This window comes from Osmerus mordax, chromosome 22 (genome assembly GCF_038355195.1).
Source record: "Osmerus mordax isolate fOsmMor3 chromosome 22, fOsmMor3.pri, whole genome shotgun sequence".
NCBI lineage: Eukaryota > Metazoa > Chordata > Actinopteri > Osmeriformes > Osmeridae > Osmerus > Osmerus mordax.
In genome coordinates, this window is record NC_090071.1 from 328,328 (window position 1) to 353,870 (window position 25,543).

Sequence of the window (25,543 nt, forward strand, 5' to 3'; positions counted from 1 at the left end):
AAATAAAATAGTTTTATTAAATAACTTGTTGAGGACAATAAGTTACAATAGTACAATAGTTCCAATTAGTTGTCTGTACCGTAACCCAATCTCAGGTAATGCCTTTATAAAATGCTCAAATGCATTTTGGTCTGTGATAAACAGGAAAAAACAATTTAAAATGTTGAATAGTTGAATAAAGTTTCTTCTGAATAATGCTTTAACAAATGAGAATGTTTTGAGTTCATAAAACATGTTAGGAACACTTCACACGTACATTGAATTGTTACCTGTGTGGGATCTACATGTCTTAAGTCCATGTTTGAACCAGATAAGAAGTATTAGTAAGGAAGTTATGGAAGATGGCGACACAATGATTTTCATGCAGCAGAAGTCAAGCATTTCCACAGAGGATGTGAAACTCCAGTCTTACAATAGCCTTAATTTGTAATACTGTTTGAGAACAGGAAATCAGTTAACACCTTCTATAAGAGTAGCCTATACAACGCAGTAGCGGTTTTAGGCACGGGCGAACCGGGCGGCATGAAGAGGGGGGCGGCAATTTCCATTGAATGAAATAAACCCTCCCGCTATCCCCCCCCCCCCCCCCCCCCCCCCCCAATGTGGGGGCGCCAAATGTGCTAGGACCGCCACTAATACGACGGCCTTTCAATCAGTGAAGACATCTTAAACATGTGTTGGGGTTAAAGGTTAACATGCGTTTCTGTTAAACCTATAAGCACGAGCACGGCGTCTGTGTTGATATTCAGAACACTCCTTAAATGAGCAGTGTCTGCCTGCAGGCTTATATGTGCAAATACATAGACTACAGGGTTAAGAAGCGGCAGGTTGGCAAGGCCTAAAGACCTAATTTGCAGGGTTGGGAGTTGTGCATCGTGACGTTGGTTGGTGCACAGTTGCGCATGAGGTGAAGACGTGGCTGGCTTGCTCTGGAATGGCCACTAGGCGGTGCTGTGTCTGTTCTCAGCCTATAAAGAATTCCTTAACATGGTCATAATTACCTAGCAACATAACTGATTACTGTTTCCCCATTGGGTGTACGTGTTTTATAGCACGTTTGACCAGGTTTTAATCATCACTTTATTTATTTGTTTAAAGAAACAGGGACAGCGTACAATAAACATTAACCTCAAGAGGAGAGATGCATAGTAGCAGGTTTTAGCTCAAGAGCTAATTTTCACCCGTAGTCTCTGGGCAGGCTGATCTTAACTAAAATACATAATACATCATACATACATGAATAGTGACATTTACATTGACCAAGTAAATAATATAAAAAAGGTCATATTCACACCTTTCATGTACTCAAATCTACTCTTTTAGACCTCAGAACACACACTTACACATACACACACATGCATATATCCGGTCACATGTGGGTACAAATTTGATTTGGGTGGCTAGTGTGTTTGCTGATGTGTGTGCTTGTGGAGGAGGAAGGAGGAAGAGGAGGAAGGGGAGGAAGAGGAGGAAGAGGAAAAGGAGGAAGAGGAAGGGAAGGAAGGGGAAGGGGAGGAAGAGGAGGAAGAGGAAGGGGAGGAAGAGGAGGAAGAGGAAAGGGAGGAAGAGGAGGATGAGGAAGAGGAGGAGGAAGAGGAAGTCTGGACCCATTCTGTCAGCTCATATCTGTCACTTAAAACTCATTCTATATTTAGCCTTGTTCAAAGTAAATTAATTATCAACCCACATCCTTCCTCCTCCTTTTAGATATTTATGGTTATCAACATTAACCAGCATAACCGCCTGTGTGTCTAGGGTCATGATCACCCTGCGTCACACGGGCAGGACAACACATCAAGTGCGTCCTGATGAAGTGCAGGTTTCACAAAGTGTCTAGCCTGGAAATCAGTAAGCAGATTCATGGAATTTGAACCTTCCTATTGATTTCGGTGAAACTGTAGACATTAAGTTGAAATATGAATATACTCATGCACCCAGTCAGTTCAGAATGTCTCAGTATTAGTCTCCCACATGCAAGCATCTGCAATAGTGTATAGTTTAATATATTCTATCTAATATCTCCTAATAGATTCAGACGGGTTCTAGATTTGTGCTAATTGTTAAAGATATATGTTGATTGGTTGATTGGGATGCAGGTCAGACCAATGGAACCCAGAGCCCTGTCCTTGCTGGGTAACACAGATTAATAAGATGGTTATGACTATCCTTCATGTGCAGCCATGTTGGGTCCAGGCATGAACCCACTTTGAAGCTATTTTTATGAGAGTGGGCAACATCAATATGTTATTGTAAAGACAAAGCAGAGAACAGACATGTTCAGCTTGACAGCAACACTTGACATCAAGGTTATATTTACTAACCCTATTTACCATATAAGTATGCCCAGCAGGTACATGGTTGTTTTATCTAATCTTAATGTAAAGTGTTGCCACCTACAGTAAAGTGTTGCCACCTACAGTAAAGTGTTGCCACCTACAGTAAAGTGTTGCCACCTACAGTAAACTGGTTGCTAATCCTCTCCTATTTCAATCAATGTTATGCATGATTTTGTATGTGTTACGTAAGACATAGCTGCTTGGTTACTGTGAACAACAAAGCACAGACTAACTTGTGTTTAAAAATAACTTTGAAATAACTGTTCCTTGAAAACAACAACAAAATTAAAACAATAGTTGCAAACAGGAAAGCATATGTACCCAGATGAGGGATTTAATCAGAACCATGGGGATGGAATTTAGCTCAAAGACTTTCCAGGAATTTTCATTTTAATCTGGGAAAGGAGATCAGATGTAATCTGTTTCCCCACAATGACATCACACCTTGCTCCTTTCATTAAGGACAAGGTTGTTGGTCGTGTGCAACCCTGGTCTAACGAAGTGCACTAATTTTATGATCATAGGAATCAAGTGACCCTAAATGGTTCACAGTTTATTTAGTAATATTTTATTCTGCTAGTAACACTTTTACAATTAAAAGTTTTTCTTTTTCTTTTTTTAGTTTACAAAAAAAAAGGAAGACAATCAGTAATCTGTGTTTTTGTTCCTCAGACAAGTGAGACTGAGTCACTGGAAGCTTTTGTGTGTCTCGTTAGTTAACCTTCGTACCCTGCCAGTCTTATCAACAACAACAGTTGGAGTAGGGTTGGATACACAGGGTTGGATGCACAGGGTTGGATGCACAGGGTTGGATGCACAGGGTTGGATGCACAGGGCCCTTGAGGCATCTCCACTGTCTCTAATAAGCAGCAGAAGGTCAAGATTTGTTTGTGATTTTCTGTAGGTTTGACTAATAGACTGTGCACGCTCATTCATGTGGCTGACGTGAATGGTTGGGCCTGACTGTGTGCTGAGGCAGCTTACATTTATTCATTTAACAGACGCTTTTATCCAAAGCGACTTCCAAGAGAGAGCTTTACAAAGTGCATAGGTCACTGATAATAACAAGATAGCACCAAAAACATTGCGAGTAGCCAAAACATGAAGCACATATTGTGAACAACCTAAATAAGTGCCAAAGGGAAGAACCATAAGAGCATGTAGTTAAACAAGTTACAATTAAACAACATGAATCGCTATAAGTGCAAGTGTACCTGTAGAAAAGCAAGCAACAGTAAAAAATATTTCACAGCGAGTACAACAATTTAAATCAGTTACCACTAACCAACAAGAGCAACAAGACTCTAAGCAAGAGTCATTGTGATCCTTGAGGAAACTAAAATGCGGTCCAGCAAACCATCATACCGTTGTACTCCCGGAACAAGTGCGTCTTGAGCCTTTTCTTGAAGGTGGGGAGACAGTCAGTGTCTCTGATGGAGGTGGGGAGTTGGTTCCACCACTGGGGGGCCAGACAGGAGAAGAGCTTGTGTTGGGACCGGGCGCTCTTGAGCGGTGGGACCACCAGGCGGTTGTCTGAAGAGACCGTAGGTGGCGGGTGGTGGTGTAAGGCTGCAGGAGAGACTTGATGTAGTCGGGTGTAGTCCCGTTCACTGCTTGGAAGGTCAGTACCAGGGTCTTGAATCTGATGCGGGCCGTGATGGGTAGCCAGTGGAGGGAGATGAGGAGCGGGGTAACATGGGAGCGTCTGGGTAGATTGTAGACCAGGCGGGCCGCTGCGTTCTGCATCCTCTGAAGAGGGCGGGTTGCGCATGCTGGGAGACCGGCGAGCAGCGAGTTGCAGTAGTCCAACTTGGAGAGGACAAGTGCTTGGACTAGCAGCTGGGTGGAGTGCTCAGACAGGTATCTCCTGATCTTCCGGATGTTGTAGAGGGTGAATCTACACAAGCTTCAGGTAGATATGAACATGGGAACTTTTCACTCAAATTGTCAGTGGGATGGGATATTTAATCAAATTGAATCCTGTAGCATTTATAACTTTACACAGTCTGTGTAATTTATGGCTCAGCCACAGCCATAAGAATATATTCATTTTGTATCCAAAATAACATACAAGAGGAATTTAAACCTGCAACTTCTTGATCTGTAGTCAAGGGCTCTACCACTGAGCTCTACCCATCCCCATGTTCTACCACCGAGCTATACCCATCCCCATGTTCTACCACTGAGCTATACCCATCCCCATGTTCTACCACTGAGCTATACCCATCCCCATAACCTTGATATCCCTACCATTAAATATGTGCAGTTACACATGTTGATTTATATGGTGCAGTGGGTGGAGCTAAATGGTCTTAGGTTCAGACTACAAAGTCCTGTAGGTGTGCTTGAGCTCCAGATCATCATCACTACCTGGCTAGGGGGACGAGTCTTCCTTGAGTGGGAGAACGGATACCGACAGACCTAGAGACTGTCAGAGGGACCAGACCGGTAGAGACTGAAGGTTACTGTGAAATCCAGAAGATCAGAGAACATGGTGAATGAAAGGCACCTTTTCAAATGGGACATCGTTCTATAGTTATTGACGGACATCATTTGTAAGATCTAATAAAGTGCACATTTACGATGACTGAAAATTAGTTGATTGTATAATCAAAACAGAACAACACCGAAAGAATAACAAGCCCACAACATACGCTCGTGGCTGCTGTATGCAGAGGGGGCTCGCGGAGCCTTGTAATCGCACTAGACTACATGCATGTAACCTTATTTAAAGCACACGGTATCCTCCAGTTGCCATCTGCCAGGTAGTTTATGTTTACACACAATGTCTGCGCAGAGGCATGTTTTCCAAAGAAAGTCTAATCTATACATGTGTCCTAAAGATAACCGTCATAACGGCCAGTAATAAATGTCGTCAAATGCACGAACGCGTGTTTATTGAGCTATGACAATGTGAACCCAAGAAAGCTTCGAACTCCGTGAAAATTGAATAGAGCATTCAGAGCGATCTGATCGCCTCGAGCTCAGGCGCTTATCTGATGACGCCACCGCAGGTTGAGCGAAGCTAATCACCTTACTCTAGATATACACAGCCTATGGAGCGCTCAGCGTAGCAGTCAGCTATTTGCGAAAGCCGTGTTGTCGTAATATTTAACGTTATATCTGACCTTTGAACACTGTTTTGTGAAATAGTGCATGTTAAAACATGAGCCTCCGTAAACCCAGAAGAGTGATGTGAACTGTTCTACCGTCTGTTTGAGATTTGTACAAGCAACAAAATCTGGAAAATAGCTGGGAAAGATCATAGAGGCAACAGGCGGTGTTGCGAAGGCTTGGATCAGGAGGTACCGACCATATAGTTAAGGTAAGGTCAGTGACGTTTGCATCTTGTGGCTATACCGCGTAAAACAAATGTATTTTATTCTGACGAAAGCCTTTTATTCTGGCTGCACTGCCACACCACTAATTCGTGATCCTACAGTTTTTCGTGTAGCCTAACTCTAACCAGCCAGGAAATAATCATAAAGATCGGTTAGCCTACTACAAAAGGAGTAAACTGCTATAGAAGTAATAGAATGCTTGCACATGTGTTCTAATCTAAATCATTCCAACAGTTGGTTGAAAAATAATAATTGTCCATTCACGTCTCTGCAGAGCATCTGGAGCATAAATATTGTGTGTGTGTCTGTCTCTGTATGAGAATCTATAACCTACTGCAGGCGAGTTTACAGAAATTCGAATATAGGTTTTTAAGGGAATATTCGAACGTCATTTTAGATAGCGGATATAAGTTGCTCAGAATGTCCAAGTTCACTTTGTACAGTTTGCACTACGAGGAACTATCATGTCTTGATAAAAAGCTTGTGCTGATTGTTTGGTGTGGAGCTGAGCCACATTGCCCCTTGATAAGAGTTATCACAGGATCGGCCTGGGCGGCTATGGGCGGCTCTGTAACTGTAGGCTGCTCAAAACTATGGCTACGAAGAAACAGGACTTCTACCAACTCTATGTACACATTTTCTCCACCCTTTCAGACAACTTCATAACAATGTCGTGTCATAATAAATAATAATTTATATTATTATTAATAATTAATGTGTTCCTTTAGCAGATAGGCTACTTTTATTCAAAACAATGTACAGAGGGGGATTTGAGCTTACGACCTCTTTATCTGCAGTCTCTAACCACTGAGCTTTCCTCATTTCCCTCTCTCATTAAAATACTGTATAGTGTATACATCTTGAGGAAAAGCTTTCACTACTAAAACTCAGTAGTTATAAATGACACGGTGAATCTTTGTAAGGTTGTCAGGTTGTTAAGGTGCAGTTCTCGGGGTAAACAGTACGGTGGGAAGTAGGGGTCCCTGTTATTAGTCCAAAATACATTTATGATTTTTTTTTATTAAGAGTAAGACAACTTCCTTTATTAGAAAATGTGCTTTTCGTATCAAGGTTGGTACCACGGACCATGCAAGCACTCCGCATCGGCAAGCCGTGGCAGTATATTGGATCAATGTTGTTAGTTAAAGGTCTATTGCGAACTCATTCCTGCTAGGCCCAATACGTTCCAGTGTCCAGCCAGTGGGGTTTACATGTAACATTTGTTGACTTATATGGTTATATATGACGTAACCCTACTTAATATTTTTTTGTCTGGTTGTTTTTGGACTTAAAATATAAATTAATTTAAGCTTATCTGGCTGATGTCCATGTTTAACATATGAGGTTTGATGTTTTGTGTTTGTCATTCTCCTTTAACTAGTCTACAAACAGTTACTTATCTCCTCATTAAACACGTCTTATCAGCCTTGGCCATGTGTGCTCTGATGTGTCTAATGTGTGTGTGTGTGTGTGTTGGTTCTGTTTCCATAGACTTATTGAATGTTATGTCTGAAGTAGTGCTGTCAAACCATTACAATATTTAATCGCATTAATGTCATAGTTAACTCGCGATTAATCGCAATTAATCGCCAGGTTTATCTATGTCCCTTGATTTCTTTTTGTCCCATTATTTTTTTCTAATTGCAATGCTCTTATCAACATGGAAAAGTGGATTGGATTGGTTAGTTAGTGCAAATGTTTTTTTTAAATTGAAAACAACATTGCAACATTGCCTGGCTTTGACGAGGGGCCGGAGAATTTGCATCAGCTGTCTGCTTGTCCATCAAGTGGTATTTCAGACTGGACGTGCTGCGATGATAGCTCAGTTCACAACGACAAAACACACAGATCAATTTGGTCTTGTCAATGGAACCATTTGGCAACTTTTTAAAAGTAACCTTTCCATTCAGAATGTTATTGGCATCCATTTCGGCGTCTCGCGCTCGCTATCCACTCAAAACGTAACGTTAGCCTACTACTCTTTAGCCGGCTCGCAAGCCCAAACAAGTGTGTGCGGCGTGACTGTTGTTTTGTTTCCGGTCTATCTAGATGCGGTGTGGTGTTGTAGTTTTTCTAACGTCAGTAGTCGTTGCAACAGCATGTGAAAAAAACTAAAAAGTTCGCTAGGCCAAAAAGAACGTTAATCTCGCGATAATGTTTTTTAACGCCGTTAATAACGCGTTTAACTGACAGCACTAGTCTGAAGTAATCGGCGTGTGTGTGTGTGACCCAAATGGGCATGCATATGTTGAGCTGGCAGTTGGCACATCTAGATCTCCGCAGTGAGCTGTGAAATCCTCTCACTGCATATTGATTTTCTGTCTCTCTACGTCTCATCCGTTTGATTTGATAAACCCAGTCCACTCAACCTCAGGAACCATTATTTAGTTTAGTTGTATTGTGCTATACGGTATGTTGTCATAGTAACAGGTTGAAGTCCTTTCCTGATTGGTCTGTTGAGTCAGCCTGGCCTGTGACCAGATAACAAAGATACTGAGAATGCGCGACAAGTTTGGAGAATTCTTTGAATTCTTTTTCAGATGATATGACGTGGGTGGGGGAGGGGGCATTTTAAAGCACAGCTAACTGCAAGTAACCAAGGTTACCATGACTGTAACATCTCTACCTGGAGAAGATGTGCGCCTGTGGTCTACTTTAGCCTGGGAAGGATTTCTAATCCACAAAAATCAGACCAGCTTCCTACGCTGGGAGTTGCATGACATGGAAGTAGGCCCAAAAAAAGGAAGCAATTGCAGAAAAACTAAACAAACAAAGAAAAATTGGGGTTCAATTTAGTAATTTTTCAGATCTGGTACAATGTCATTGAAATATGTATTGTGCAAATCTTACCTGACATTCTCATCTCTCATACAAGAGACTCTGGGTCTTCCTGAAGCATCTGATGTCACACGGAGAAGAATCAGAACTCCTTATTGCTGCAGCTTAGATTAGTTTGATCTAGTGTTAATTTAGTGCAAAAATGGTCCTGAAATACCCTTTATCACTATGCCTTACTAACCCTAAGCCTATGCCTAAGCCTTATAATGATGATGGACTGACACAATAAAACACACCTAAATCCCTGCGAACCTTCTGCTTTGGTCCAAAGCCACACAAGTAGGGCACATAGAAAGTACAGTAGAAGATAAAGGATCAGAAGTGCATAGTTATAACAGTGTTTTAGTGGTCAGTCAATGAACGGTCTGTATTAACCAGACAAAGTGCAAAATGCCAACATTTCAGCTACCAGACACAATATCTCAACTACAGCGCATTACTAACAACACAAAAAAGACATGTAATGTAAAAAACAAAAGTCATGTTAGTTTTGTATTAAATCTCCAGTGGCGGTTTTGCATTGTGGGCCAGTGAGACCATCTCCTAATTCAGGCTGAGGCTGACCCTGATGCTGTGGGCCAGTGAGACCATCTCCTAATGCAGGCTGAGGCTGACCCTGATGCTGTGGGCCAGTGAGACCATCTCCTAATGCAGGCTGAGGCTGACCCTGATGCTGCCGGGTCCTAATGCAGGCTGAGGCTGACCCTGATGCTGCCGGGTCCTAATGCAGGCTGAGGCTGACCCTGATGCTGCCGGGTCCTAATGCAGGCTGAGGCTGACCCTGATGCTGCCGGGTCCTAATGCAGGCTGAGGCTGACCCTGATGCTGCCGGGTCCTAATGCAGGCTGAGGCTGACCCTGATGCTGCCGGGTCCTAATGCAGGCTGAGGCTGACCCTGATGCTGCCGGGTCCTAATGCAGGCTGAGGCTGACCCTGATGCTGCCGGGTCCTAATGCAGGCTGAGGCTGACCCTGATGCTGCCGGGTCCTAATGCAGGCTGAGGCTGACCCTGATGCTGTGGGCCAGTGAGACCATCTCCTAATGCAGGCTGAGGCTGACCCTGATGCTGCCGGGTCCTAATGCAGGCTGAGGCTGACCCTGATGCTGCCGGGTCCTAATGCAGGCTGAGGCTGACCCTGATGCTGCCGGGTCCTAATGCAGGCTGAGGCTGACCCTGATGCTGCCGGGTCCTAATGCAGGCTGAGGCTGACCCTGATGCTGTGGGCCAGTGAGACCATCTCCTAATGCAGGCTGAGGCTGACCCTGATGCTGCCGGGTCCTAATGCAGGCTGAGGCTGACCCTGATGCTGCCGGGTCCTAATGCAGGCTGAGGCTGACCCTGATGCTGCCGGGTCCTAATGCAGGCTGAGGCTGACCCTGATGCTGCCGGGTCCTAATGCAGGCTGAGGCTGACCCTGATGCTGCCGGGTCCTAATGCAGGCTGAGGCTGACCCTGATGCTGCCGGGTCCTAATGCAGGCTGAGGCTGACCCTGATGCTGTGGGCCAGTGAGACCATCTCCTAATGCAGGCTGAGGCTGACCCTGATGCTGCCGGGTCCTAATGCAGGCTGAGGCTGACCCTGATGCTGCCGGGTCCTAATGCAGGCTGAGGCTGACCCTGATGCTGCCGGGTCCTAATGCAGGCTGAGGCTGACCCTGATGCTGTGGGCCAGTGAGACCATCTCCTAATGCAGGCTGAGGCTGACCCTGATGCTGCCGGGTCCTAATGCAGGCTGAGGCTGACCCTGATGCTGCCGGGTCCTAATGCAGGCTGAGGCTGACCCTGATGCTGCCGGCTCACAGACTTCAGGAAGTCATCACAGGAGGCATCTGCATGTGCCTCCCTGGAGACGGAGCTTGTTTCTTCTAGCTTGCCTACAAGACAGTTTGCCAGGGTGTGTTGCAATCCCTGTCCTAAACAAGCACCCGCTAAACAGACCTAAAGGGCACTCTTGTGCAGATACAGATTGATGAGAAAAGCACTTTAATCTGAAAGCAAAAGCCCCATTTTGCATGTTATGATTGAAAGCCTATTGTGATTGAGGTCATGCTGTAGCACTGTATTTCTAACAAGACTGAACGTTTGAATTATTTACAATATTGCAGTTGAGATATGAAGCTGTAATTATTGCTTATCTTATCAGCACAATCATGCAATATTGTAGTTGATGTAATGTTATTGTTGGGAGTGTGTTGTAAACATAAACAGTTAGGGTTAGGTCCTTTAAACACTGAAACACTGTTAGGGTTAGGGTTAGGTCCTTTAAACACGGAAACACTGTTAGGGTTAGGTCCTTTAAACACGGAAACACTGTTCTCTTCTGGTCCTGAGTTATCTGCTGCTGCTGACACAAAACCTAACATGAAAAGGAGACATTTACATTACATTTACATTTTGTCATTTAGCAGACGCTCTTATCCAGAGCGACTTACAGTAAGTACAGGGACATTCCCCCGAGGCAAGTAGGGTGAAGTGCCTTGCCCAAGGACACAACGTCTGCCTGACATCCTACTTAAAGTTAATTATTCAGCTGTTAGCATATATTTCCAATTCTTTGTTCAAGGACATTTCTTTGTGTCTCTGACTGGAACGCCATTCCCATTGAGTTTTTAATGTTGCTTTTCAACACGGTTTCCTGTCAGTTGTTGTGTGACATCCAATGTTGTATTTTTTCCCATCATATTTTATCTCAATGTATCTGTTTTGTGCAGCTAATCAGTAACGATCAAATCAAAGTAGCCGTGTGTTCAGCCCTCATGCTGAGGCAGGGGGCAAGCTGATGGTATCCTTAACATGTGACTCAGAAACAGAAGCTCTTTGTTTCTTTAGTGTGTTTCTCTGTGATAGCTGCTAACTGGTGGTGTGTGGTGCCATGTGAGAGCCGTGGTCTGGGGTTTCCTGGGGCCTTGCTGAGGGGAAGAGCCGTGGTCTGGGGTTTCCTGGGCCACAGGGGAGCTGGGCAGAGGGGCTGGGCACCATCCTGTATCGGCTGTAGATTAGCTTAGTAGAAAATACATACCCCACAGAGAAAATACAGCGTCAGAGAAAACTAGTAATGAAATGTAGCTAACGAGGCCCTTCAGCCGCTAGCTTCTCATATTCACGCATGGCTGCAGGATTGTTTGACTCTGCCATAACGCAGCAGGTTCAAGGGAGGCACAACAACATGGCTGAGACTCCCTGACCCTCTGATTTCCGTCCTCACATTTCCGGCCTGTTCAGACTGTGTCTGCAATGTTCTGAGGATTCTTTCAGAATGACAGTTTGAAAGCAGTGGAGCAACTGCCTTTCATTCTTCTTTCACCAGTTGTCTCCTTATGGATCCATGAATGGTCTGGTTTAGACCGGTCTGGTTAAGACTGGTCTGGTTCGGACTGGTCTGGTCCAGACTGGTCTGGTTTAGACTGGTCCATGACTTGGCCTGTATTTACACAAAAAATTGTTTAATCAGGAGAGCCCCTGAAAGCAGAGCTGGGAGAGAGCACAGCGTGTTCGTGCTGAAACGTCCCTGCCTCTCGTGAAGCCGTAGTCATGGGATACCATCTCCCCGCCTAGTCTGTGCTGCTGTGAGTGTGGGAGTCAGTGTGGGAGTCAGTGTGGGAGTCAGTGTGGGAGTCAGGTGGCTAAGCGGTTAGGGAATCGGGCTAGTAATCTGAAGGTTGCCAGTTCGATTCCTGGCCGTGCACAATGACGTTGTGTCTTTGGGCAAGGCACTTCACCCTACTTGCCTTGGGGGAATGTCCCTGTACTTACTGTAAGTCGCTCTGGATAAGAGGTCTGCTAAATGACTAAATGTAAATACGCAGCCAAAGAACACAATGGACTCAGCTCGTCTCATCAGTTCACAGAGAAGACAGGCGTATTGACTTTGTCTGCCCTGTACAGGCTCTCTATCTTGTGCTCGGAGAGACCTAACGTATGTTGCCTTTCTGACTTTGATCAATAAAAGCTTGTCGTTGAATCTGAAAACTTGGACAGACTCCCTGCGTTCATCCTTTTGCACCTGTTCGGCTAAAAAGCTAACCACCACAATTGGCGACCCCCATACGTGATCCAAAAACCTACATCTTTGATAAGGTAAGAGAATTACTTATAAAATGTAGATATGGCTAAATGAACAGAAGGCGCAGTGTTACATGTTTTCAGATGCAAAAGACGTAAGCCATGTTGCATCAAGCAGAAATTGTCTTGTCAAAACCCCATGTACGTCAATATCCCGAATGAATGATGAATAAATGTATATGTGCTAAGATTTCTACTGTCGCGGAGACGTGTATCTTGTCAAAGCAGCGTTGTGACGTGGGGGATTATGATGGACTCACATTTTGTCCCTAAAACGCAAATCTTAGTTGGAATAGACGTAGGGAGGACTATTTCAAATGAACTTTGTTACCGAGTGTAGCATGATAAAAACGAAGGTATCGGAAACCGCATAGAATTGGAATGTTATTCATGAAAATGCGTACGTATTTAGGCTAATTTTGCCAAATCTAAAATACGGCTAAAATATAGACTTTGTAGTTCTAATTCGACGCCATACGATTAGGGAAACAACAACAGCATTCAAGTTTTTCGGAAAACACCTAAACAACCTTCAAGTCTAGAAGAATTGGATTATAGGAAGTAATTATGTATGAAGATAATCTAACTAGTTCATTTCTGAAGGTTTTTGTGCACCAAACAACAAGGTAAAAGCAGAGAAATAAGAAGTATACTCTAATTCTTAGTCTAAAAAGTTAAAATACAGGAAGTCATGAACCGGTATCTTTTAAGACGCGCCGAGCAAAACACAGAACAGCACATTGCTGGTTTATAGTTTTAGAGGATATTGCTTTTAGCTGTGTCCTGACAGAGACAGAAACACTAACCCTGCAGGGGTCAGCTGTGTCCTGACGGAGGCCGAAGCACACTAACCCTGCAGAGGTCAGCTGTGTCCTGACGGAGACAGAAACACTAACCCTGCAGGGGTCAGCTGTGTCCTGACGGAGGCCGAAGCACACTAACCCTGCAGGGGTCAGCTGTGTCCTGACGGAGACAGAAGCACACTAACCCTGCAGGGGTCAGCTGTGTCCTGACGGAGGCCGAAGCACTAACCCTGCAGGGGTCAGCTGTGTCCTGACGGAGGCCGAAGCACACTAACCCTGCAGGGGTCAGCTGTGTCCTGACAGAGACAGAAACACTAACCCTGCAGGGGTCAGCTGTGTCCTGACGGAGGCCGAAACACACTAACCCTGACCCCTGTCTCAGCAAGCAGCCAAGCATGTTCTCGTACTTGTGAGATCATGTATGCTTCACAAAAGAAAAAAAAAAATTGTAATTACGGGACAATGACATACAGTAAGATAGTGGGCCATGTAATGGTCCATGCAGTTAAGGTGCTTTTATCTCCTAATTACATACTATAATTATTTTCCAAATTATTATTTTCTTTTATGAATTAAATGCTTTTCAGAATAAGCCTAGACACACGTTTACAGTATCTCCACCATAAGATCTGTTGCTCCAAGAATTCGTAGAGATTTTAGGGTGCATTACAGGGGTCCCGTACAAATTATAATGTAGGAAATATGTAAGTAGATTAAAATGCTGTAGATCAGCACAGTGGCAATCATGCTTTATTTAGATTTGTATTAGATCTAAGACAGTATTGCAGTTTTCACCACTGGAAATTCCCATGGTTTTGCAATTCTGTAGATAAGGCTAATCATCCAATTAGTCTAATTCCACCATCAACCAAGATATTGTAAATGAAAAAGAAATCACAGTGGTTGAAACGTTTCACTGTTGGAATTGTCAACAGCAAGCTGAACATGATCTGGCTGGTCTGGTGTTGGTCTGCTGCAGCCTGACCTTTTCAGGTAGGAAGACAATACTCAGAGGAAAGGAGAGAAACGAGAGACTGTGAGTTAACGATAGAGGAAAGGGCTTCATCTATCCAGATCTCAGAGCCGGAGGGTGGGGGAGAGCCGGAGGGTGGAGCAGAGCCGGTGGGTGGGGGAGAGCCAGAGGGTGGGGCAGAGCCGGAGGGTGGGGGAGGGCCGGAGGGTGGGACAGAGCTGCTTGGGGACAGAGCATGCAGCCGTTGAGAGGATTAGAGAGGGGGGAGGGAGGGAGGTTTTGCTGAGTCAAGCTATCTTCCAGTGTCGTGTCGTCAGATTATGATGTGATCTTAATATATCATTACAATGATCACAGGCATACCCCGTGAGTTAAGTTGTATGATCCATTTTCTTGTTGTATCAGAAACAGCAACAAGGGTTCATTAGTTTGGTCAGTGTATAGGGGGGGGGGTCAGATGGCTGAGTGGTTAGGGAATCGGGCTGTCAATCAGAAGGTTGCCGTATCGATTCCCGGCTGTGCCAAATGACGTTGTGTCCTTGGGCAAGGAACTTCACCCTACAGGTACTTACACGTCTGCTAAATGACTAAATGTAATGTAAAGCATTTGTGTTTGCTATTTCCAACTCTAATCCAAATTTATGATAAAATAACTTCCCTGTGAATTTGCCTCATTCTTTTTGACCAGGAACGGTCTGATGGGTCTCCAGCAGACCTGGGTTAGGTTCTAACATCTAACCCAGGTCTGATGGGTCTCCAGCAGACCTGGGTTAGGTTCTAACATCTAACCCTAACCAGCAGACCTGGCCTCCATTGTTGTCTTTGCCTGTGAGCTTGTTCAGTTTTTTTTCTGAAGGGTACTAGATGTGGTCATGCAAGTTGTATAGAACCTCTTCAGATGTAATAGGCTCTCATCTAAATCTCCTGTCTCCAGATGGATGGAGGAGATTATCCCCCACACAAGCGAGTCCTGCTGGAGAAGAAGCGGGTATAACCGTATTTTCAAAATCTCTTGTCTTACTTGCTGTTCTTTTTAAGCGGTTAAGCTTCCCAGAGAATTTAGCTACTAAATTGTTCCCCGGAAAAACATAAATTTGAGATCTGACAATAAAGCTGTATTTGTATTTCATTATTATAATTTGTTCCTTTTTTTCTTCAAAGGGAATGACAAACAACATTTGAGATTGTTTTAGATTGCAGCTGTCCCAAGCCTTACAATAACCTCATTGTGTCATGAGATAATCATGTCAAACTCAGGCTATGTGTAACTGATTTCCAATGAGCGGGAATCTTTTCTGAAACATTCCCACCACTGCCTTCCCTCCATAAAATGAGTACAAAAAGGTTTGATTTCATTACTACTTTGGGAATGGAACTTAGACATAACGGAATTAAGTTAAATCTAAAGCTTCACAAAGCCTGAACCGGTATAATGAGTGGCAGGAAGTGGACATGGAGGGCATTATAAAGCACATCATGGGGTCGCAGGTTAGAATAACCATCTGTAAGTCGCTATGGATTAAAGCAGATGCTAAATAAATACATAAATACTTAGGAGGATTGAGGTGATTTAAATTTTCCTTCTTTGGAAGCTTTTCCCAAACTATAACCTTCCACATCAAATATTGTTTTGTCTATTAACCTGGACCTTGAATCATTGCCTTTCGGAAGCAATGTTACTGTTCTAACAGTCGTATCCTTCAGGTCACTCAGTATTGTTTGGGACCACGTCACATTTACACGGTCTATTGAACTGATCCTCACTGAATACATGTAGAATATGGAGGTTGTGAATTTGTCACAATCACACCTTGGTGTTACACGAATACAACCCTGGAATCGTGCGGGATGTCGCGGCCAATGTGATTGGCCAAAAGGCTCTTATGACGCAGCAATGTGATTGTGCCTGAAGGGAGTATGTCGAGGAGAGGAAGGGGGAGGAGGAGGAAGACAGTCCTGTGATATGTCTCAAGACTGCCCTAACCCTACAACTGGCGTCACACTATATTGCACCCCCCCCCCCCACACACACACACACAACATACTCCCAGTAAGCTATCACTACCCCCCCTGGTCTTTTTTCATCCTGTTGTTTGAAAGGATTGTCTTGCGTTGCAGGTATTAAGCCTTCAACTTCTCTGCACAGACTCAGTTTGTCCATGGAGATGTGTGATTTGATCAAATATCTTACCGTGGTGTGTGTGTGTGTTGATCAAAGGGCAGGAGAAGCAGCAGGATGCTGTGGATATTGATCTTCCTGCTGCCCAGAATAGGGCTCAGTGCCATGACCCAGACACTATCACACCAGGACGACCGCAAAGATGGTGAGTCACTGTGTTTGTGTGTATGACAACAGCAATGCAATGTTACAATGTAGCCAGACTGTACAGTTCATTGTATGTTTGCTTTAGATCTGTTTGTTGTTGTGAGCTGCGTTTGGGAGAAAGGGGTTTCTGAGAAGTGAACTGGCTCAGTGTGTCTTTATGAAACCGACTCTCCTTCACACTTCATGGCTTGATAACAATAATTATTTGTAAAGAAAACTGATCTGGTCTTATGTGTCTGCTCCAGGGGCGTAGCCACCCAATTTGTTCTAAGGCCTACCCAAAAACGAAAATATCTCCGAAAAATTATGCACCAGGTGCACATCGCATAAATAAGTAAAAAAAAAAGAAAAGATGCCGATCCATATTTTTCTAGGCCTACCCAAAAAAATATTCTGGATACGTTCCTGGTCTGCTCCATTGTGAATAGACGGGTCTAACGTTTTAAGGTTTTCTGGGTACTGTGTTTCAGCCCTCCTGAGGCTTCTGCCCCATGAAGAGCAGAGTCACATGACAGACGACACAAACGTAATGTCACCCAGCTCGTGTTGTGGTTGTAAATGAGACAAGAAATAAACATGGTGTGACCAATTGAAGGTTCTGGCCACTAGTGATGGGTGGGGTTGGACTGGGTTTAGGAAAATATCCTCTTTTCCTTTGAGGATTATGTAAAACACAGTATTTCTGAATATCATTGGAACTTGATTAGAACCATGTTATGTAACGTGGGTCAGATTCCAGGGGCAGCTGTAGCTCAGTGGAAGCACATGTGAAGCTAGCCATCCTAACCCTAACCCTCAGCACAGCTGGATGTGAAGCTAGTCAGCCTAACCCTAACCCTCAGCACAGCTGGATGTGAAGCTAGTCAGCCTAACCCTAACCCTCAGCACAGCTGGATGTGAAGCTAGTCAGCACAGCTGGATGCAAGTGGGATTTAATCCTGTCCTGGTAAAATAGTTTTTGCTGAATCACTGATCAATAATTTCCTCTTACATAAGTACATAAGGATCATTATTCCATTATGATATTTTGCTGGACAGCCTCTCTACCGACAGACATGGACCGCCCCCGCAGAGAGGACTGCGTCAGGTCACAGGGTTTAGTACCCCCTGAAACAAACACTCTAAAGTGGTTTAGAGGGCAGTGCTGCGTGTGTCTGGGACACCATTTGAATAGATTCTTGTATTGCCCTAAAGGGATAAAGAGAGTGGGGTTCAGGTCCTGTGATTCAGCAGGTTATATCTGGCTTTTCTATCTCCACAATATGCCTTTTGTCACAAAATCCACGTTTGTTATTATGTACAGAATGTCAATTACATCCACAGACAAATTGTGTTACATTAACTTACTGACAACAGTGTTTTGTCTGCAAAATTATTCCTGGAAAACATTCCTTTGATATTGGATTTGGGCAAAGTGTAAAATTGAGACACAAGGCTCTTTGTTGTTATAAACAGATTATTTAGATCTCATGTTGTGCTTAATTAGGCTGCTTACTCGGGTATCGTGTCTTGTGTGGTACATCTGAGTTTCATAGAATTTTGTCTCAAAATCTCAGTTTGTCAAACTTTTGTGCACAAATCATGACTCCCAACACATGACTCTGTTTTCATGCAGCGCTATGAATGAAGTTATATTATTAGTATCACTGGTAATCGTATTATTATCAGTAGTTTCTTAAAGATGCCCCAGCTGACTTAAGTTTGGTGTGCAGGTGACGTCTCTCCCACCACCAGACCCCACATCTACCGCTGCCGCTCCCCCAACATGGAGGAGTTTACCTGCTGGTGGCACCCCCTCCACCAGCCCCCAGAGACCCACGTGGCCTACAAACTCACCTACAGCCTGGAGTAGGGACTGTCTTCTATCTTCCATGTGCTATATACCACCTGCAGTGACTTATTTTATTAACCCTAGCTACCTGTGGCTCAGAGAGAGAGAGAGAGAGAGAGAGAGAGAGAGAGAGAGAGAGAGAGAGAGAGAGAGAGAGAGAGAGAGAGAGAGAGAGAGAGAGAGAGAGAGAGAGAGAGAGAGAGAGAGAGAGAGAGAGAGAGAGAGAGAGAGAGAGAGAGAGAGAGAGAGAGAGAGAGAGAGAGAGAGAGAGAGAGAGAGAGAGAGAGAGATGAGAGAGAGTGAGAGAGAGAGAGAGAGAGAGAGAGAGAGGAGAGAGAGGAGAGAGAGAGAGAGAGAGAGAGAGAGAGAGATGAGAGAGAGAGAGAGAGAGAGAGAGAGAGAGAGAGAGAGAGAGAGAGAGAGAGAGAGAGAGAAGAGAGAGAGAGAGAGAGAGAGAGAGAGAGAGAGAGAGATGAGAGAGAGAGAGAGAGAGATTTTAACCCATGCTGCTTTGTTAGGTGCTTGGCACATACAGTCTCACCTGCTATATGTGCTCTGCAACTCACCTGCTCAGTGAGCTACAGAGACGACCTCCTAATGCATCCTCTTCTCCAACCTTGCCCTCTGTCTGCAGAAAGGCACCCGCCGCTAACCTTGCCCCTCTGTCTGCAGAAAGGCACCCGCCCCTAACCTTGCCCCTCTGTCTGCAGAGAATAGGCACCCGCCCCTAACCTTGCCCCTCTGTCTGCAGAAAGGCACCCGCCCCTAACCTTGCCCCTCTGTCTGCAGAAAGGCACCCAAGCAGGAGTGTCCGGACTATGAGTCTGCAGGCCCCAACAGCTGCCACTTCAACAAGAGACACACGTCTGTCTGGAAGATGTACTGCATGGAGGTTACCGCTGTGACGCCGCAGGGAAACCACACATCCCAGCAGCACTGTCTGGACGTGCAGGAGATAGGTAGGACCACCACCAATACAGATCCAGGAATAATCTGATCTGCAACAAGAGTGCAGATTGGCTGTATGGAAGTGATGCCTTTGACTGTTTTATGTCTGGTATGATGACCACTAGGGGACCTTTAACCTTCCGTAACCAGAATAAAAGGCCTTATCCTTGGGGTACTTTGTGTTATTTTTCTTGGAACCCATAAGAACAGAACTGTGAAAGTGTTTCTCCTCTAATTTTGCTGTCAGCTTTGAATAATTCTCGCGGATGTTTTTGTTTCTGTAAGGAATATTATTTTCCACTTTAAAATGAGTAGACTTGGCCTGGTGGAAGTAGACTTGGCCTGGTGGCATTTGATCAAAATGTCACTTTGTTGCTAAGGCTCAGGGATGGACACAACCTTTCTGACATCTTTTAATTCAGGATGTGGTTTCATTTTTAGGAAAGAATAGGCTGGGGATCGAGGAGTTTAAAAGAAATGATTGTGACACTAATGTCTTTACCTTTGTGTTTACGTCCAGTGGAGCTCGAGGCGCCAGTCAACCTGACCTACACTTTACTGAACGGTAGCAAGGATGATGATGGTCGCACGGTCAAGGTGTCCTGGGTCTACCCTGTCCCAGACCACATCCAGTTCGGCTGGATCTCGCTGGACTTTGAGCTGCAGTACAGACACATATCTGAACCCACCAACTGGAAGGTACAGTGGGACATTTTTTGAGACATTTTGTTCAGACACAACATGTCAGACTGAAGTTCAACACCCTGGTCCCCAAGCAGAGTTCAACACCCTGGTCCCCAAGCAGAGTTCAACACCCTGGTCCCCAAGCAGAGTTCAACACCCTGGTCCCCAAGCAGAGTTCAACACCCTGGTCCCCAAGCAGAGTTCAACACCCTGGTCCCCAAGCAGAGTTCAACACCCTGGTCCCCAAGCAGAGTTCAACACCCTGGTCCCCAAGCAGAGTTCATCACCCTGGTCCCCAAGCAGAGTTCATCACCCTGGTCCCCAAGCAGAGTTCATCACCCTGGTCCCCAAGCAGAGTCACTAAACATTCACTTCCAGGAACCTTTGTGGTGTTTCTAGGTTAAAGGTTTGCTGCAAGAGTTTTCTCTGGATCTACTGGACCTGCCTGCAGGAGAATACCTGGTCCAGGTACGCTGCCGACCACGCAGACACGGGCTCTGGAGCAGGTGGAGCTCCGCCCTCCTGCTCACCATAACTGGGAAGTCTGCTCCAGGTGGGCAGCTCTGCAATCCCTTTCCATGTCAGCGTGGCTAGAATAGACACTAGCAGTTTTTTGACAATTGTTTACTTCTCTAACTGCATTCTCTGACCTGAAATGTTTGTGAGTCTTATCTCCGCTGCTCAACAGACAGTCCTGGCCTCCCTGCCGTCCAGTATTGTTAAACCTTGTCGGGGCTTATCACTTACATAACAGCCTGAAATGTTATATTAATATTAAGATTTTAGGGATCGTGAAAGTTTGTGTGTTTGTGGTCCCATAGTTCGATTATATTGATTTCTTTGTGTACTTAGTGTTTGTATGGCCTTGCAGATAGACTGCTGGCTCTTCTGTTGGTGACGGGAGTTGGAGTCATGATGCTGCTGGTCATCGGCTGTGCAGTGATCCCTCACAGCAGGAGGTACTGTAGTGATCCCTCACAGCAGGAGGTACTGTAGAGTGATACCTCACAGCAGGAGGTACTGTAGAGTGATCCCTCACAGCAGGAGGTACTGTAGAGTGATACCTCACAGCAGGAGGTACTGTAGAGTGATACCTCACAGCAGGAGGTACTGTAGAGTGATCCCTCACAGCAGGAGGTACTGTAGAGTGATACCTCACAGCAGGAGGTACTGTAGAGTGATCCCTCACAGCAGGAGGTACTGTAGAGTGATACCTCACAGCAGGAGGTACTGTAGAGTGATACCTCACAGCAGGAGGTACTGTAGAGTGATACCTCACAGCAGGAGGTACTGTAGAGTGATCCCTCACAGCAGGAGGTACTGTAGAGTGATCCCTCACAGCAGGAGGTACTGTAGAGTGATACCTCACAGCAGGAGGTACTGTAGAGTGATACCTCACAGCAGGAGGTACTGTAGAGTGATACCTCACAGCAGGAGGTACTGTAGAGTGATACCTCACAGCAGGAGGTACTGTAGTGATCCCTCACAGCAGGAGGTACTGTAGAGTGATACCTCACAGCAGGAGGTACTGTAGAGTGATACCTCACAGCAGGAGGTACTGTAGTGATCCCTCACAGCAGGAGGTACTGTAGAGTGATCCCTCACAGCAGGAGGTACTGTAGAGTGATACCTCACAGCAGGAGGTACTGTAGAGTGATACCTCACAGCAGGAGGTACTGTAGAGTGATACCTCACAGCAGGAGGTACTGTAGAGTGATACCTCACAGCAGGAGGTACTGTAGAGTGATACCTCACAGCAGGAGGTACTGTAGAGTGATCCCTCACAGCAGGAGGTACTGTAGAGTGATCCCTCACAGCAGGAGGTACTGTAGAGTGATACCTCACAGCAGGAGGTACTGTAGAGTGATACCTCACAGCAGGAGGTACTGTAGAGTGATACCTCACAGCAGGAGGTACTGTAGTGATCCCTCACAGCAGGAGGTACTGTAGAGTGATACCTCACAGCAGGAGGTACTGTAGAGTGATACCTCACAGCAGGAGGTACTGTAGTGATCCCTCACAGCAGGAGGTACTGTAGAGTGATCCCTCACAGCAGGAGGTACTGTAGAGTGATACCTCACAGCAGGAGGTACTGTAGTGATCCCTCACAGCAGGAGGTACTGTAGTGATCCCTCACAGCAGGAGGTACTGTAGAGTGATCCCTCACAGCAGGAGGTACTGTAGAGTGATACCTCACAGCAGGAGGTACTGTAGTGATCCCTCACAGCAGGAGGTACTGTAGAGTGATCCCTCACAGCAGGAGGTACTGTAGTGATCCCTCACAGCAGGAGGTACTGTAGAGTGATACCTCACAGCAGGAGGTACTTTAGAGTGATCCCACATGGCAGGCACACCCAAAAACAACTACATTTATTGTTGTTGGAAAGTGTTTGTTTATTGTTCTATAATTATGATCATCTATGAACCTTGTTTTTTCCACGTAGGATCAAAGCCTTCCTCCTCCCTCCCATCCCCAGACCCAGGATCAGCGGAATAGATCCTCTGCTTGTGAAGGTGAGAAACGTCCTTTCAGCCTCATTAGATCCCAAATTAAGATCAAACTAATTGTTTCAACTCTTCTTTTGGTATTATAATGGTCGCTTTTTGCAGTGTGTTATCAGTGTAATGGTGCCCTGGAGGATAACCTTTACAGTACTGACCCAAAGCTATTTTGTTTCGCAAATGGACAAATGTTTTACCTTTCTATCGTTAGGGTTAGGGCTCTAGTTCCCCTCCAGTTTACATGCCCACAAGCTACAGTCCAGTCTCCACTGTAGCTTTCATCCCACATGTTATAGTTCTATAGAGATTTGTCAAACTATCTTTTGTCCCATTTTGCAAGCAATTGGCCTGTCACAAGAATGGCTCGCGCAGGGAAAAGGCAACTTCAAAATACCATCACCTATAAATGCTAAACGAATATATAAATATAAAAAATAATTCAAATGTGTGTCTCTTCTGGCAGAAGGGCAGCATGGAGGAGATCAACCGGCACTTCCTGTCACTGCACGGTTTCCATGGCTACAAGCCCCCCAGCTACAGCGAGGAGTTCTGGGACATGGTCAGCTCAGACGGTAACCAAACTCTCCACGGTAACCCCGGTAACCAAACTCTCCACAGTAACCCCGACTTCAAGGAGGTCGAGGGGAGGCTGAACATGGCCGCTTCCGGTGACCCGACACCCACAGCTACCCAGACCCCAGTCACCCCAAACCCTTACCTCCAGGGCCCCTTCCCCCTCCAGGGCCCCTTCCCCTACTGCCAGTCCACACCTTGGGTCTCCCAGCCCCTGGACACAGCCCCCGCAGAGCTACTCTCCTTCCCTGGATCAGATTACAGCCTCATGGCCACCCCAGCCCCGGCCTCCACCTTTGCAGCAGCTTTGTCCACCTCCCAGGATTTCTACAGCTGCGTGAACGGGATGAGCCCTGCAGGGGAGGTGCAGCTGGTGCCATGCCTGTCCAGTCCGGCCAAACTATGCCCCTACGTGCAGCTGAATGGGCAACTGAAGGGGAACCTGGCTGAGGAACGAGCAGAAAAGAGCCACCAGTTAGCCGAGTACCTGGCGAGGAAGATTGAGATGGTGACACATGGCCGAGTGGGGATGAAGGAGGGCGGAGCTGCAGAGAACAGCCAAGCAGTCGTGCCTTTGCTGCCAGATACACCCACTGACACGGTGTAAACACACACACACACTATGAACACACACTCACCTACACACACTGAAGCATGCACACTCCAAAGACTCGCAAGACTTTTGACCTCAAATGCACTTTACACACACACACACACACACACACACACACACACACACACACACACACACACACACACACACACACACACACACACACACACACACACACAGTACATGACTATCTCAGTTTGTGATTATAATAAAGTTCTCTAATGAACTATTGGTAAGGATATTCCTCTCGTTTGCCACATAAACGTGACTTTGGACTCAGATGTCACTTCAGGTTTGTGCTTACACAGCCTGGTTTTTTCAGAACACTTATAATAATAAGTATTATTATTATTATTACTAATATTGGTGTAATTTTCAATGCAGTCAAAAGTCAAGCAGGTGTTGTGTTGGACTTACGCGCTTCTGGTGGATTTGACCTGGTGGGCCCCTGCAATGAATTTGAAAGAAGTAATTTGATAGCAAAAGCTAATACACACAACCCTAACCCTAATACGTTAGAGCTCTTTGATTTAGTACAATATTGTCAATATGATCGAACAAAATCGCATACTTTATTTTTCCCCCATGTAACTTGTTTTCAAACATTTTCACTCTGAAAGCTTTAAAAGGTCATCAGCAGAGGCCAGCTTCCTCCGTCTCCATGGGAACTTTAGGGTTTGTTAGATAGCTTTGGGAATCTACTTTCCTTCACCATCAGAACTATTGTGTCGTTTATTTTCTCCAGTGGCATGGTTCTTTTTATGCTGTAATGTGCTGCTGTCAGAGTTCGTGCCTTGACCTGATCTGGAAAATGGATGCTGATTCAGTCTCTCTAGCTGTACATGTGCATACTCTGACACACACCACACACCCTCCTAACGGGGCTCTGTGTGGGCATCTCCAGGGGGTTCTAGAGGTCTTAAAGGAACTCAGTAAAGGAACATTCCTTTGTCTTTACATGTATGCGTTTTGAGATTTATAGGACTGTAAGAATTTATCGATTGAACATTGACACAGTCAAAACAGTCACATGAATCAAAAAGAAAATGTCATAGACCACACTTCATGTTGTGACGATTTCTCCTTATACCATATACAGTTTGGTTTCTCCTTATACAGTTTTCTTTTCCTTTTTCTTTTTTTGACAATACAAAAATAAATGCATGTTTTAAATTCTAAATTTGAAAATTTCAACACATTTAACTGACACTAGTTGAGTTTGTGAAGTCAGAGAGGCACTATCTGATGTATAGTTATTTGTTGTCATTACTTTGTATAATGTGTGAGGTGAATTGTGCCCTTTGTTTCAAAGCTTTGTGACCTGCTAAAACGCTTTCCCATTGTAATGAATAAAGCCTATTCTATTTGATTTATGTGCCAACCTTTTATTTTACAACCTCCGAGCAAACAAATAGCACAGTCTCCCACCCAGCCGGGGTGTGGGAGGTGGTCCTATTCATGCATGGACGTGTCTAAACATAGACCCAGACATGTTATCAACTAGATTAGACTACATCCCTCCGTCACACGCACAGCACAGAGATGCACTCTTACACATCTTAGATCCTCTCACTGTTGATGTTTGTAAATCACAACTCCAGACCCACCTCTTCTCTGTAGCTTAGGATGCTGTGTAGATACAGAAATGTCCTACATGTGAATGTCTGTGTCCTTGTGATAAATGTGAGTTATTTTGATGTTTTATTTGGCCG

The 25,543-nt window shown here is 45.0% G+C and overlaps 1 protein-coding gene across 3 annotated transcripts; it reads left to right on the forward strand.

Moving 5' to 3' along the window:
* Positions 1–5,426: 5,426 nt before the first annotated feature.
* LOC136966086 (prolactin receptor-like) lies at positions 5,427–25,200 on the forward strand. 3 transcript variants are annotated; one of them, XM_067260456.1, is made up of 9 exons: positions 5,427–5,661; positions 16,573–16,678; positions 18,393–18,528; positions 19,301–19,470; positions 19,980–20,158; positions 20,543–20,696; positions 21,015–21,102; positions 22,588–22,657; positions 23,109–25,200. In XM_067260456.1, exons 2-9 carry the CDS (start codon positions 16,591–16,593, stop codon positions 23,823–23,825), a joined length of 1,602 nt encoding a protein of 533 aa, XP_067116557.1. In that variant the 5' UTR covers positions 5,427–5,661; positions 16,573–16,590; the 3' UTR covers positions 23,826–25,200. The 3 variants fall into 3 exon arrangements, with proteins under 3 accessions (XP_067116557.1, XP_067116558.1, XP_067116559.1); XM_067260457.1 differs by having other exon boundaries at positions 23,112–25,200; XM_067260458.1 differs by lacking the exon at positions 18,393–18,528.
* The last annotated feature ends 343 nt before the right edge of the window (positions 25,201–25,543 follow it).

Excerpts from the sequence above, each read along its gene's own strand:
- LOC136966086 (XM_067260456.1), top strand. The coding sequence starts at position 16,591 with ATGCTGTGGATATTGATCTTCCTGCTGCCCAGAATAGGGCTCAGTGCC. Across the intron at positions 16,679-18,392 it reads CCAGGACGACCGCAAAGATG|GTGACGTCTCTCCCACCACC; the intron begins GTGAGTCACTGT and ends TTTGGTGTGCAG. Across the intron at positions 19,471-19,979 it reads TCTGGACGTGCAGGAGATAG|TGGAGCTCGAGGCGCCAGTC; the intron begins GTAGGACCACCA and ends GTTTACGTCCAG.